The sequence below is a fragment of the Abramis brama genome (assembly GCF_963993115.1).
Source record: "Abramis brama genome assembly, chromosome: 24".
Classification (NCBI taxonomy): Eukaryota; Metazoa; Chordata; class Actinopteri; order Cypriniformes; family Leuciscidae; genus Abramis; species Abramis brama.
The window spans coordinates 5,805,905-5,821,574 of NC_139986.1; the positions used below are offsets into that span (position 1 = coordinate 5,805,905).

At 38.0% G+C, this 15,670-nt stretch overlaps 1 protein-coding gene across 2 annotated transcripts in view; it reads left to right on the forward strand.

Moving 5' to 3' along the window:
• The first annotated feature begins 278 nt into the window (after positions 1–278).
• The window catches only part of plod2 (procollagen-lysine, 2-oxoglutarate 5-dioxygenase 2), a 47,257-nt gene continuing 31,865 nt past the window's right edge, over positions 279–15,670 (forward strand). Inside the window, exon 1 of one of the 2 annotated variants that reach the window (XM_084102753.1) lies at positions 279–691. In XM_084102753.1, the coding sequence (XP_083958879.1) occupies positions 595–691 (97 nt within the window). In that variant the 5' untranslated portion in view covers positions 279–594. The remainder of the gene's footprint in view (positions 692–15,670) is intronic. The other variant, XM_084102754.1, reaches the window with a different exon arrangement.

A 15,670-nucleotide genomic window follows, 5' to 3' on the forward strand; every position in this document is an offset into this window, starting at 1 on the left:
CTAACATCATTTGTTGCATCCATTTAACATGTCACATGATTTTCTATTTTGTCATTTCTTTACATTTTCAAAGTTTTAACTTCGTTTTATTAATCTATAACTAATTTCAAAGTGGTCAAAAAGTGCTCTAAGACTAGCACTCTAACACTTAAAAAATAAAAGCAAGTTTTCACTTTTAGTGTGCTGTTTTTTTTTTTTAAAACATTTTTTATTTTTATTTTACAGTGGACGCAGCGTGACTCTGGGTGTGAATTGGGCGGTGCAGGGGGGCATTATTTGAGCTCGTGTTTGAGGACTGCAGGAGGGAGGAGGGGTGCTCAAACACAGCTGGACTTGTTCAATCACACACGCTCCTGTCACCCTGTCCGGGGAACATCGAGGGCACCATCACACTCAGCTCGTTCTTGAGGGACTAATCAACACGTGTATTGCTACTGTTTTCCAACTGAAATGACTTTACATGTTTGAGAAATGTTTTATTAGCTACTGACCCCAGGACTTCTCGGACTCACCGCGCGCTGACCAGCAGCAGAGCTAAACAACTTCGCAAACTTGCTCGTCCACGCTGTCCCTGAGGACTTCACCGAAGCGACGATGGAGCATTATCGGTGCTTTTGCGCGTTCGTTTTGGTGCTGATGTCCTGTGTTCATTATTCCCTGAGCATGGAGAGGAACAAGGATATTCCAACAGGTAAGCGAGCCCGTTATATTGGGAGCGCGCTCTGCTGTGACACTGAATGCGACGCAACTAGAATTAGAACTAGAATTAAGCTTCCTCTAAACGTCTTTAAAAATGATGTTCTGAACAATATGGTAACTCTAATTACCAATGATAACCTTAAATCATTATCATCTGATAAATAGCTTATGCCCCTTTAAAGATAGTCACATGGTGAAGTTGTCACAAGGGAACATTTTAAGTCACCTAATGTGTGTGTGTGTGTGTGTGGTCCTGATAAATCCTACGTTATTGGGACAAAATGTTCCCTCAAGATGACAATTTCCAAAATCCTTGTCCTTGTGGGAACCTTTTTTGGTCCCCATGAGCAAAAACAGCTTATAAATCATACTAAGTGTGATCATACTAAAAATATACTTTATTTTTTTTATTTTATTATTATTATTATTATTATTATTATTATTTAAACAAAAGACTGCAGAAAGCTTTCTGTGATGGTATAGGTTTAGGGGATATAATATACAGTTTGTACAGTATAAAAAAAAAAAAAAAAAAAAAAAAAAAAAAAAAAAAAAAAAAAAACGTCTATGGAATGTCCCCATAAAACAGGAAAACCTAACATGAGGGGTTCCTCATATAGCCCACATATGTGACAATATTCCCCAATAAGGCTGCCATTTCTTGTAGCCAAGATTTTAATGTTTGTCCCTATACAAAAAATGATTTTCAAAAATAACTCACCATGAGAAATATTCACTGGAGAAAAAAAAGTCTGAAAACTAGCCTCTGTCTCCACTACAGAACACCTTGCTTCTTGCTGGGACGTGAGGGATGTCAGGTAGACCTTTTTTTTTCTCACACATTCGTGTTGTGAGGGAATGTGTGTGTGAGAGATATAACACTATGCTGTTCAAACTACAAGGCTGAGAGTGTAGTTGTCTAGTGCAATAACTATACTGTTATAAAATTGCAAAGCACCCAGTTAATGCGCACAATAATGAGTCAAGCATTTCTTTGAAGCTCAAACAAGTTTTTTAATTACTTTCTGGATTCCATTAGGTTGTACAGTAATTTGTTTGCAATAGTAAAACAACAGCATAAAAACCTGTTTAAATAATTAAAACATCGCTATGTTTCGTGCATAGTTGCCTGTGCACTTTTTAGTTATAATATAAAGTTGCTCTGTTGAGTTTCAACAAGCCTAGTCAGAAAGAAAAATATGACCCATACAATTTTCATTCATTTTGGCGTTCATCATTCATTTTCATGCAACAGTCAATCTTTAAACTTGACTGTCCTAGAGCTTCACTTATATTGCATGCGCAAGGCGATAAGCCTAACACATCTATCAACCCAGCTTTGAGACAAAGTGATGTGTGCTTAAGAGCGCAATTTATTGGTAAAAAAAAAAAAAAGTCAAACATTTTTGAAAACAACCCAGTGTGCTTGTCACAGGTGGTTGCAGGAAGACAGAAGAAGATGAAGGGATATTTTCAACACGACAGTTTAATGATAATCAAAATACAAGACAGCAGAACAGGCAGCAACACACACTATTTACAACAGAGATCAGACGAAGACTGACTGAACAAACGGAATTCAAATGCAAACACAGATGACAATGATTAACAAAACACAGGTGATACAGATAACGATGATTGACTAAACACAGGTGATACAGCTGAGCTGATAATGACAGTGAAGATGACACATGACATGATGAGGCAGACAAGTCCAAATGAAAACAAACTAAACCAAACACCACTGTGACAGTGCTCTGGATCATCTAATTAAATGCTCTTAATTGGGCCTGTAGACTAGAGTCAGTTAGGTTTTATTAATGCAGTTATAGTCAATGGAAATGACATGTAGTTCAAGTTCTGGACAAATGTAGTGTCAGAACTTTATTGCAAGCTTTATTAAATAACATCACATCTAAAAAGCTTCTTTCTAGAAAGGTCACTAGGTAAAACTTTCCAAGAACAAATACCCCAAAGTGCAGCCATATGTCACATTCGAGTATTGTACGACTGTGATTTCACAGTTTTATGGAGGGCAAAGGTGTGAATATTTCATGTGAATATGTGTAGGCTATCTGCTGAGAACGTTTGTAACATCTGCCGTTTAGTATAACACAACTAAAGTACTGTTTTCAAGGAGTCAATCTTCTGTTTCACATTTGAAGCCTTTCTAAGGTGTTTCTGTACAAGTCAATGAGCCTTGTCACCCGCCAAAAGTGCTGTTTCCATATCATTTGTCATTTGTTTCCCTTTCCCCCACTCTTTTCAATTTATAGCAAAAGAAATCTACTGCCAGTTCACATATTTATTTAATTTATTTCCTTTTATTACTCCAACTGTTCTTCGATCTTTTGGTCTTTCCATTTAAATTATATTCCTTGATAATCAATCAAATAGCCCTGCTTACAAAAACCTAAGATTGTTTGCTGGTCTTAGCTTGTTTAAGATTGTCTCCCAGTCTGATTTGCTAAAAAGAGCCCAAATCTCTTTAAAATCAGCCAACAGACCAGGCCAAGACCATGAACCAAGTTTAGGCTGGTCTAAGACGGGACAGAGACAGCTCTCTTTACTTTTCAAATGTGTTTGTACCTGTTTAGGCTCCTCTATTTGGTTGAATAGTGGATGATATTTCATATTAACTATATATATACATATATATAAAGCATGCATTATTCATTATGGACAGCACCATTTGTTTCCCATTTTACTTCCATAATCAGAAACATGAGTGAAACCAGAAAAAGTGTAGGGTGGGACTTGGTTTTATCCATCAGAAATTGATAGGATTGTAAGAAGTCGCATGAAAGCCAGATAGTTGGAGGGGAGGGGCTGAAAAAGAAGAGGGCTTGATGACATCAGCAATTGATTTTGTCAAAAAAAAAAATTGAATTTGTGACATCCACAGATGAATCACACAAAATAAGACCATTGTCTAATGCATTACACATGCATTAAAAAAATTACATTTTGACCATTTTGACTTTAAACTGTACCACGTTTCGTAAGCTGTCGGTTAAACCACTGCACTGACACATACCGACCTCAAGAAATCCGGCTGTAAATTTCCAAATTTAAGGTGCACAGCAGATTAAAATCTAAATTGGTCTCTTAATTGCCCCCGATTTGAGTTTTTTTTCCGTACCTTTGCACACAGTAATTAAGCTACAGTCATTAACAGTTACTGGTATGTAGATGACGCATGCTATCCTAAATGCAGGGGAAGATATAGAAAGAAAAATACATGGCTTATGTAGCAGAAAGGGAGTGAACGACACAGGAAATCTCTAGTGTTTCGGCATGACATCACCCCAGTCTGAAAACCCATCCGTCAGCCTGCGTAGCCCAGAAACGTCATCTCTACACAAATGCCTGTGGGTGAACTATCACCTTCTGTGAGTTTTCAATGTCCACCCACGTTTAGCCCTCTGTGAACCCTTCACAATGAAATACTGCCCTGTGAGTTGAACTGCAGTGTGAGATTTACAACTTCCGAGTCCCAGTAAAAGAGAACATATATAGTATATGCTAGTCTATAGTGTTGACTGCTGGACCTGGCAGCACAAGCCTGTAATTGGTCTTGTGTAACATGGTGTCAGTCAACCACACTCTTGATTAAAGATGTATGGTTTTGTAAAAGCAGTTTAGATGGATGTCTGCTGTGTTTGACAAACCATTAAATGACTGTCCGAGCCAAAATACACATAAACAGAAATACAGTTTTATCGTCAAATTTAAACTTTGTGCCACAACCTTGTCGCCTCTAGTCTCGGTTTTTACTTTTTCTCTGATCAAGTTTTGCAGGCAGCTGCTCAGATTTGGAAGAAATTACCATTTATTTTCCTATGACTTTTATCTGATGAACTATGAGCTCTGAGGGACACTTCAGCATGTCTGTTCCTGTAGACAACACATAATACATCAGCCTTCAGCAGCATGTTAAAGTGACTATTACAGTAAAATACATTACTATATTGTAAATATTTCGACAAGAGTTTTATTCTTTACACAATAACTCTCAGAAAAAAAAGAAAAAAATTAAACACTTTGACCTTTAGGGGTACAACAGGAAATTGTTCATTATTTACGCATTAAAGTTCATAGTAGTACCTTAGGGTACATATTTCTACTCTACGGTACTAAAATGCACCTTTTAGGGGTAGATAAGGTACAACGTTTTCCTTTTAAGGGTACTGCCCCAGTGAAAAGCTGTTATACCCCTAAAGCTGCAATTTTTGGACATTTTCTCTGACAGTGCACGGACTGTTTACAGTTCATCTGGCCAAGAACCATTTTTCTAAGGTGAAAACACACAGAATGTTCTTCAGTGGGGTTTATTTTATTCTGGTTACTAGAGCAGGCTTGTTGCCTCCTTCAATGGAAGTCTGTGGGATTTTACACCCGCTTTATCCATTAAATCGTAATTAAAAGCATGCACACCCATGGCCAGCTTGTGGCATAGGCGAAATAGGCAAATGCTAGGGGTGCCGCCCATCATAGGGGTGCCCACACTGAAGCTTGTTGGTGTGTTCGACTTGAAACGGTGTTGAGCAGACCGATCGGTGTATGACATCAGAGTACTGCAGGAGCTTTTTCGAAATCATACAGAGCCGTCTGCTTTCTAATAACTCTTGCGATAATTTGATGTCATACACCAATCGGTCTGCGCAGCGCCGCTTCAAGTCGAACATACCTACTACAAACTTCAATTACCTGATTGTGACAGATGGCCACACTCACTTGATAAATTAGCATTAGCCTGCCATAGATACCAAGAAGCCCTCTGGTTCCTAGGGAAGAAGAAGAAGAGAAGAGGAAGAAAAAGAGAGATAAAGACAGGGGTAATGTGATGTATTGAATGAACATTTGATCTAATTGCATATAGTCAGACGATGATGTTGGTTGTTTTGAAAAAGCTAGCTATCTAGCTAGAGTTAACGTCAGTTATTTTGACCTTAAAATAGTACAATTTTATGTAAAATTGTAACACCCAATGGTCACATATACTCCAGTATTTATGCAGTTTCTATGTGAGTCTATGAACACAATGATCACTTGTGGATTTGGCTGTGATGCAAGGGGCATCAGGTACAATCTTGCCTAGGGCAGCAACTTGGTCAGGGCTGGTAATATGCACCTAATATGTGTTTTTTTTTACTAATAAACTAAGTACTAATAAACAGCCAATATCCTATTTATATGCATGCTAATTAGCAACTAGTTAATAGTGAGCATTGGACCCTAAACTAAAGTGTTACCAGAAAAAGAAACGCTAGGTTTCTTTTCATTAATTTTGAACAGACAGTAGCGCAAATTACACTTTGTTCCACCTAGTGGCATTTCGTCCCCTCTGAGGTAGTCTCCTTTAGTGTATTAAGCACTAAGCAGTAAACCGAATGTACTCTTGTGTAGCCCCTCCAGCTCTAAGCGGGACTCGAACCCAGCCCCATCCACATGGGAGGCGGGCGCTCTAACAAGAAGGCTAAAGACTGCAGTCTCTAGAGCACCTCTTGAGATTAGGGTAGTGAGGTTTACATGCACAGCTCACACTGGCCTACGTCTGTTACACTCACTACTCTAAACCTCACTCCCATCCGGGTCATGGCACCACCCGTAGCCCCTCCAGTTTGAACCGCCCACTCTAAGCGGGACTCGAACCTGCACCCGTCTGCATGGGAGGCGGGCGCCATAGATATCATATATAAACGCTAGATGTCTTATGGCGCAGTCACTTCCGGCATCACCGTTCGGCCATCTTGTCACAGTGAAGCTGTGAATTAAGGTGAGTGATCAGCATGCACACAAATCCTCTTATCTCGCTGAAATCTTGACGGATTTACAAACGGTTTGGTTTCTTACAAACGTTATTAACGTGGCTATAATTCCAAATGCTTGAACATGTATGTTATAATTATTCATATGTATGCAGTGTATGTATGCAGTGTCATAACTACATCTCTGACGTTTATAACAAACCAAACCGTTTGAAAATCGGTAGAAAATTTAGCAGGTTATGGTTATTTAAAAGTATATGCACCATTAAACGAGTGAGCGAGCACACTGTGGCAAGATGGCCGCCACGTGCGGACGTCGACCTCCAGTGGCCAGCAGCGCGCACGAGACATCTAGCCTTTATATAAGATATTTATGGCGGAGCTCTAACAAGCTAAAGTTCGGGATGGATACATGTACCCACATGTTGGATCGTGGGTTTTTGTGAACGTAGAAAGCGTTAGGAATGGTTAAGTCCAGTTGAGAAAAGCGGGACTTTATGCAAAATGAGGAGCTGGACGACAGCTAGTCGCAGTGAGTTGCAGGTAGTGACGTCTGTCTTGGTTTACAACTATATTTTTCAAATGCAGTTTGGATGCTGTCAATATGACTAGACTAGTTGGGTTAACAAAAGTGTCAAATTGTTTAAATTGATTGAATTTTGAGCAGCACTGAACAGACATGCACAGAAAAGGCCAAAGTATACTTCAGTTATGACAATTTTGAATACTAAGCGTATGCTTACAGTGGAACTCTAAGAATGAGCAGTGATGCTTGCCTTCATAGTTCATATCCTTATCCAACTCTTATAACTGTGTGCGGTCTTCAATCTCTAGGTTACGAGGGTTTCCAGAATCAAACAGAAGCTGTTCCTCTGTTTGGCTTGTTTAAATGCTCTGGCCAACAGCAACTCCATGGCAACGCTCAACTCAGCTCAGCACAGGAAGTGATCACAGTAATTGCGAGCTTTAGGTCACGGCAGGCGCAAATTTGGTGATGTTAACCAAATATCCTCCTTCTTTTTCTCTGTATTCATATTTGTGATTGTTTTTCCAGCCAAGGAAAAATAAATAAGAGTTACTGTAAGTTAAAGCCCCAACCGAAATATTGTGGGCAAGCCCATGTTAAACCAGATGCTGCTGATGTCATGCAATGTTCCATTCTAGACGCAATTACAGCTGCTTTGGAAGGGGTGCATTTGAAGCACAACCCCATCTGCCAGTGTACTACAAGATTCTCGGGTTATAGACACGGGGGCATGTTTAAACAATCAAGGAAATTTCCAGGCCCCAAGAGAGAAAGTTTTTCTATATAAGTTGCGAACAGCTGAAATAATGTCTGTCTACAATCACCCCACCACCAGTTTCCACTAGTTTGTTTTGCACCCAGCCTTCAAATTTGGTTTCTGGTCCCTAAGTGATAACAAATTTGGCAGTCACATGGCTACAGACAGAGATTTAGAGCATTTTGGAATATCAGCATGTCTGTGTTTATAGATAAGTATCTCGTTGTTGAGTCACAGCTACCTGTGCTTACATTCAAATTCTTCCGATCCGATTCCGTTTTTTTCTTGCAGTGTAATGAGGCGTAAGTCTGACCTCTAGACATTTGTGTGTATGTTCTGGCAGCTGATTCTGGTGATTTTGGTTGAGTTTGAACTAACATGCTCATGTTAAGCGGGCAGAACAGGGTGTTCCCTACATCAGTTCGGAAGTGTTGGTCTGTTGGAGAAGCATAGTGACATACTTACGATGAATGAATAAATGAATGGGTGTTGTGGTAAAGTCTGGCTGTTGAGGGATCAGACTGCCTAATGAGGTCAGTTATATGACTCAGTAGTGTTTCTATGTTTCCCAGAACTGCCTGAAGTGAGATCACCTCTGTTAGCCTCCATTTTATTTGCTACCGTAACACAGTGTTCTTATAAAAACTGGCTTCATGTATAGAAATAGATTTAGCTGATGTTAGTAATGCTAAGAATTTTATAGCAGAAATAAATTCTGAGCAAAAATACAAAAAAATATATACTTTTTCAATTTCATTCTTTATTAGATTCCTAAACAAAATGATATCATCCTGTTGCTTTAGGAGACCAATAGGTTTAACAATACTGCATTAGTAGCTTCTGATCATTGTGCAGCCAGTGTTATTTTATTATTTTTTGGTAATATTTTGAATTAGATTTAATTTTTTCTATTTTCTATAAAGTTTTAGTAATTTTGATTCAAATTATAATAATAATAATAAAAAATAAAAAAGTGATTTGATTTTTGCACACGATTTCTTTTAGACCAATGCGCCAAAAGTGCAAATATTATTGGTTGGCCAGTTTTCTTCACATTGTGACAGAATAGAGATACATGTAAGAACAACTATATATGAAAAAAAAAAAAAAAAGTGTTGCTTTGAATAGATGCAATCAGACTGCAGAATTATTGCAGTTGATGGCCTGAAAAACTTTATCTTTTATGATAACTTTATCATTTACTTTTACAAAAACCCATTTATAGTGCAACAATCGTAAGTACTCAGTCCAGTCCTACATTGTAGTTGGGATACAATCGACTACTGTTCTTTTAGAATTCCAAATCCTCAACTCTTGAGCCCACCATTATTGCACCCTCTTGATAATAATGTTGACTTTGTAGAGCAAGTAAATATTAGTATTAATTTAGAAAATAGGCTTAAACCTTGTCCTAGACTAAAATGCATGTTTTAACTGAAAGCAACTTGCACTTGCATATCTTAAAATATGTCAGTGCCATTGTTTTGTCTCAAGATGCACACCAGTATTGTTGTTTCTTTCTAACACACATTTATAAAAGCTACTTAAATGTCCTATTTGAACTAAGGCCTAATCCTGGCTTAATCTAAGCTCTGTCTGTGAAACCAGGCCATTAACTTTTAATAATAAAAAATAAAAAATAAATAAAAAACACACACAAAAAAAATCATTGAGGCAATATAAAGTCCTATTCTACAATTTTACTTTTTAACAAAGGCTTGTTCAAATTAGCTTTCATAAAAACTTTTGCTAGACACATTTTTGCTTTGTTTTTCTGAATAGTGATATGCATTTCTTCTACATCATTTGCATCATTATTCATTTGCTTTTAGAATAAGGCCTGTAAAATATGGCCAAATTCGCCAAAACTCTGCTCCGATAGCGTTGCACCACCTCACCATCATTCATGGCATCAGTAATTCATCAAATAATGATGAAATGATGGAGAAAAGCACCATTACCAGAATTAATGCAGATGTGCTGTGTAGTCAAGAACTTTCAGCATTTTAAAGAGCCCATTCAAGTGCCTGGAGTGATAACGCACAGTTCCAGATAAATCTCACAAACAAGCAATCAGAACCAGCTTAGATGGCAATACCATGCAAGTACAATTCATTCTTAGTTCATTCCCCCATATGATTTACCCACCTGATGTATGTCGAGCCACCAGAGAGCTGACCGAAAAAGTGTGAAAGGCCATGTTATTGTAGACTGAGAGCTTACTTAAACATACACCTGTCTCCAGAGCCTCAAGCATCACTTGGAAGATAAGTTGAGAGGGCCACAGAGAAATCAAGTGTGTTCTCTAGTTTCCAGTCATTTTGTTGAGAAATGCTTACTTTAAAGGGCATTCTTTTGCTTTATCTTGGACTCTGACTCTCCCACTGAGACTTAATTGTTCTTTGTGGTAGAAGTTCTGAGCGTATTACGGTGCCCTTCCAGTGCATTGTGAAAGTTTACACAGACAGCCCTGGAAAAAGCACCAAAAAGCTTTTAAAGCACCACACTGAGAAATGAAACAGCTAGCCTGTCTCAAGCAGCATTCCTCTGGACCTCAGCAGTTCACACTGATCTGTCAAACACTGTCTCCTCAAGTCAGCCCAGACTATGTACTACATTCAAAATAGCCATCTTTTAAAAGCCCACACAGCTTTTTCCGCAATTTTTTTTTTGCTCTAAAAACAGTGTTCCTACATCAAGGAGCGGAAAATGAAATTCTTTGGAGTGTTGGACAGTGACCTCTCTGTCTGCACTGAATGTCTGCCTGCACTACATTACGCACTATCTGTGGACTCCATTAACAGACATTATTGCCCCTACAAGGTGCACACTCCCATAATATGATTATTCTGGTTTTGCAATTCTTACTGTTTTACATGTAGGCTAAATGAATCATGGAAAATACATCTCGATCGAGTGCATTATTGCAGCTGCTTTAAGTGATTACACTATGTGGTGGCTAGGATTCTGTCTTTGAGAAGATACTTTAGAACCACTAAGCACATCTTCATCTTCCCGTGAAGCTCCATATGGCAGACATGTCAAGATTAATATCACATCATTATTCATTATTTACCATTTCAAAAGTGGCTTTTGAGAAAGAAATAAGAGAAACATCTTATTATCTCACAAGTTAGAAATCACATTTAGTTGAGTGGAAAATTATTTTAATAAGCCTCACTATTACTATTGCTCATACTTGTTTTTTCAAAAGCTAAGTTTAGGGTTAGTCCATTGTCCATTAAAGTGATGGAGGGAGCACAGCTCACACAGAAATCACATTTTTCGAACCAGGCAGCTTCCTGTTGGTCACTGCAGCGCTTGAACACACCAAAAGGACTAAAGGCAACTGTCAACTAGCACATGCTCACTTTCATCACTTTTGCTGTTATTCTCCTGCAGTGGCTCATTCGCTAAGCTGAACAGCCAATCAGAGTTCTATTTCTCACCGAAAGCCTGACGCCGATTCAATATGCTGAATCGCACACCCTAAAAAACAAAACAAAACAATGGCATCTGACTAGTGCCATCGTTGCGGAACACACCAAAAAAAAAAAAAAAAAAACGAAGCAGACAGACACTAAAAAACGGGCAGACGTTGCCCGACAGCTGACCATTGGCTTGGTGTGGCCCTGCCTTTATGCGAAATATGTAAAAATGTATGTCACACATTACGCATGTACGGAAACCCATTGCCTTAAAATTATTATTAAATTTCATGCGTAATAGAAAATAAAAAAGTTATGTGTGAAAACATTTAATTCATAATTTTAAGGTAACGGGTTTCCTCACTTTTTTAAGTTAAGTCAACTGATCACTTTTTACTGAAGATTTAGACACCTGGCACAGGAATGAACAACTTTGGTCCTGGAGGGCCACTGTCCTGTAGAGTTTAGTTAACCCTAATCAAACACACCAGAACAAGTTAATCAACATCTTCAGGATTACTAGAAAGCTAAAGGCAGGTGAGCTTTATCATTATTGGAGCAAATTTCTGCAGGACAGTGGCCTTCCAGGACCAAAGTTGCCCATCCTTGACCTTACAGTACCCAATCAACCACCTAGAACCCTCATTGTAATTGTCATTGTAAAATCAATTACTCTAAACACCTTAACAACAGCAATAGAAATGATACAAGACAGAAGACAAATCTTCCTGTGAAATCTTGTATTTGAGCTGAGTGGAATGTTTAAGTCACCTGTTTATCTCCATATCATTGCAGACGGTGCTTTTCGACCATTACAGCACAAGCTGTGCATCATCACATACTTGTTGTGTTTACTGTATATTTATAGCCATGGCAACTGATTGTCTCTAAGTTTGGTGAGCTGGGCTTGTGATCCAGCCCTCAATCTCTCTTGCATGGCACGCAGAAAGACAGTGGCTAGTGTACGCATTGTCGGGTACTGCGGCCATTTATTTATTGATGTTGTCTTAAAAGGATCAGGGGAAAGTTAGGTCACTTGTGGGTCAAAGCAATTGGTGTTTATTTGTTGGCCTTTGGAGAAGACTACAGACAATGTAACAATCCACCCCCGATCGCCCACCCTCATCTGTTATGTAAATGTTTTGAGACATGCTGGGAAATAGCCTCCAAATTATTTTCTGGTGTAACTTTTCAGATCTGCATAGCCAGAATGAAATAGAGTCAGATATATATCGTGCTGTGATTGATTATACACAGAAATGGATTATTGTGAAAATTTATTTTAACCCTTGTGCATTGTTTAAATTTACTACCTTTCATTATGTTTGTGGCTGAAAACAGCCACTACTTTAAACTGCTGTAAAAATATATCAGATAAATATTTTTTTCAATTTTTTTTGCATAAATCTATTAATCAACCTCAGTCCTGCTCAAAAATACTAAATGTTTAAAAAAAAATCAGGATTTTAACTCTTTAATTGCCAAATTCGTAAATGATGTCACTGATTTGGGGAAAAAACACACACAAAATGACTCATTTTCAATATAAAATGTGATTGTGGACTGGATTTTTTTTTACCTTTTATCACAGTCTTGGACATGTCAAAGATTAGAAACAACATTGGTTTTGATGCATTGTTAGTTTTTGTGCAGCATCAGATTTGAACTTTTTCTCCCTCATTTACTGTTCGTGGCTGTTTTTGCACCATTGACTTCCATTATAACCACATTTTTTGATTGCAAAGTCATGACACCATATAATTATGCATTTTTGATTGTTGGTGGTTTTCCCTGTTGGGAAGAGGTAAAATTTGTAATTTTTACTGTTGATAACCAGGTGGCACCATTAACCCTTTAGATAGGCCTGTGCAAAAAAAAGCTTAGTTTCTGGCTTTTACATGGAGTTATATGGAGTTTATATGAAGTATAATAGCATAATAAAGAGTGTGTGTGTGTGTGTGTGTGTGTGTGTGTGTGTGTGTGTGTGTGTGTGTGTGTGTGTGAACTCACCTTGATGCGTCTGAGAAAATCAAAATATGCACCTCAGCTCTCAGAACTACATGGAGTAAACAAAAACAAAGTAAGTGTATTTATGCATCTGCTGCCTTTTGATGGTGAGAAATGCAGACTAAACAAAAACAAAGCAAGTGGATTTAAACGCGTGCATGCAAGCCTGCTGCTCATTTGATGGTGAGAAGAGCAGCAAGCAACATAACGAAAGGGTAGTAAATTTGCCCACAGTGTACTGTTGAGTTTTTGAAAACTTTTAAACCATTTTCCCAAAATATGTGTCAAAATAAGATTTGTCACCAAAAATCATTCCATTTGCTGAAACACAGAGAAAGTTATGGCCAAATTTAGACTAAAAAATACCCCATAGTGGATGAAAACATCCCCAACAGCACATAAGGGTTAAGTACAAGGAGAAAACATTGAAAGATGCATGCCGGCACAGTCCCAGTGGTGTAATAAATTCTATATTGGCAAAGCATGAAGTATACGTCAATGAAAAACGTTGGCGTATTCTGAAAATAATGACATTTAGATGTCGATTCCAAACAAGATACATAGCTCAGTATATCTTGGTTAAACAAGCAATCATTGATTTATCCATGATTTACAAGTCCCACATGAAAATGTTATTTTTCTGTGGTTGCTCTCTCAAAGCTCTAAAGATTTTTAAGATCTCTAAGATCTTAAACAAAACTGATACTTCACTGCAATATAACTGTAATAATTCTCATAAAATTCCAGAAGAGAAATCAAAATAGAGACAAAGGAGACATTTGCTGGGATACAGTAAGAATATGTATGGAGCTATACAATGAATGTGACCATAATAGCTAAGGTTATTTTATCTTGGACGAATTTGATAGGAAATCTAGGCTATGAGTTCATATTGAGATTTTGATAGAAGACTTGGCATATTGGCAAATCTAAGCATATCTTTTCTGAACCTGAGGAGATGCTGAAGCCCCCTAAAACCTCAAATGCACATCACCATTTGGTCACTATTTGTATTTAATCTTGTTGCTGTCTAGGAGAAACAACTGAGATAAAGAGATCTCAGTTGTCTTGCCCATGGGAGTGTACAATGATTAAAGACCCTTCAGATTTTCTTTAACATGACCCATGTTTAAGGCTGACGTAACCACTGAACAAAAACAGCTGTCCAGACAATTTCATTGTATAGAATTCCCCAGCTGTTACTTTAAACTCAAGCTGCTCTTAGAAAGGGGCTTTCTCAGACAATGAAGCTCAATGAGACCTGGAAGTTTATCAAATGCTGTGTGCACATGGCGTGACCATCATTACTCTAGTGGCCATACGTTGGTTATAACATTACCGTCTAAGCATCCAGATTAAACATTTACTGCATCTTATAGAACAGCATATAGCGTGAGAGGAACCAGGCCTTTCAGTCTGGAGCTTAGAAAGGAATCAGAGGGATCATAGTTCAGTTCAAACAAAAAAGCAATGAAGCTTGTTTTGTGACGGTCCCCGGGGCTTTCAGCCTTTTCTTGAGAAGTCCTTAGCGATTGTATTGTGTTCTTCAGAATATTTTGGCTCTTTTCTTATACATTGACTTATACTTTATTTATGCTTCCATGGAAGCTGTGCTCTTTTTCTAACTTCTGAGTTCTGACTGTGGAGGAAATTCAGTGGAATTTTCTCTCATTGGCTTTAATATGATAAAATCTGCTGAAAGTATCACACCCTAATCTACAGCTGAAACAAATAGTCTAATAGATCTAATAGACCTGTAGAGAGCTATATGTTGTCATTTCCATTCATTTCAATGGCAGTTACTCGGATGGTACACAACCCGCTGGAAATATGTGACCTGGAGGATACCATCTTTTCTCAGTTTTGGATCAATTGAGCCATAAAGCCATTTGACTGATCACATTGCCAGCATAATGTCTATTTAATGGTGATAAGAGCTAAGAGCCCTAGAATGGACGCCCAAAAGCAACAGTGACTAGGGAAAAACTCTCTAAGATTCTTTGGTAAGATGAAGAAAAAACTGTAGGACAAAATACTGCACATTCATCCTGTAGGCATTGTTGTTCCAACTTCAATAGATGGGCCGGTTTAAACATCTAACCATTAAATTTTCAGAAGGGCTCAGAATTAGATTATTTTCCGTAAGCTATATTCTTAACGCGTGGAAATCATTGGATTTTTAATGTCAGTATGAGCCAGATGTTGTAATCGAATTTAATTCAGTATTCTGACTTTGGAGTGAAACTTAATATTAAATGAGAAGAAATAGTGATTGAGGCTTGATTTAAGTTCACCTCCTCGCCATCTTGGTTGGAGGCGAGTGTTTAAGGATGTGGTTGATGGCCTTATAGCCGTCAAACTGACGTCATCAGAGAAGGAATACATAGGAATGTATAAAACATAGTTAATGTTACATTTCCATGCTTTGCTCAGCACATGAGTACTAATACTATTCTGAAATTGTACAGTTGAGCCATTTTAC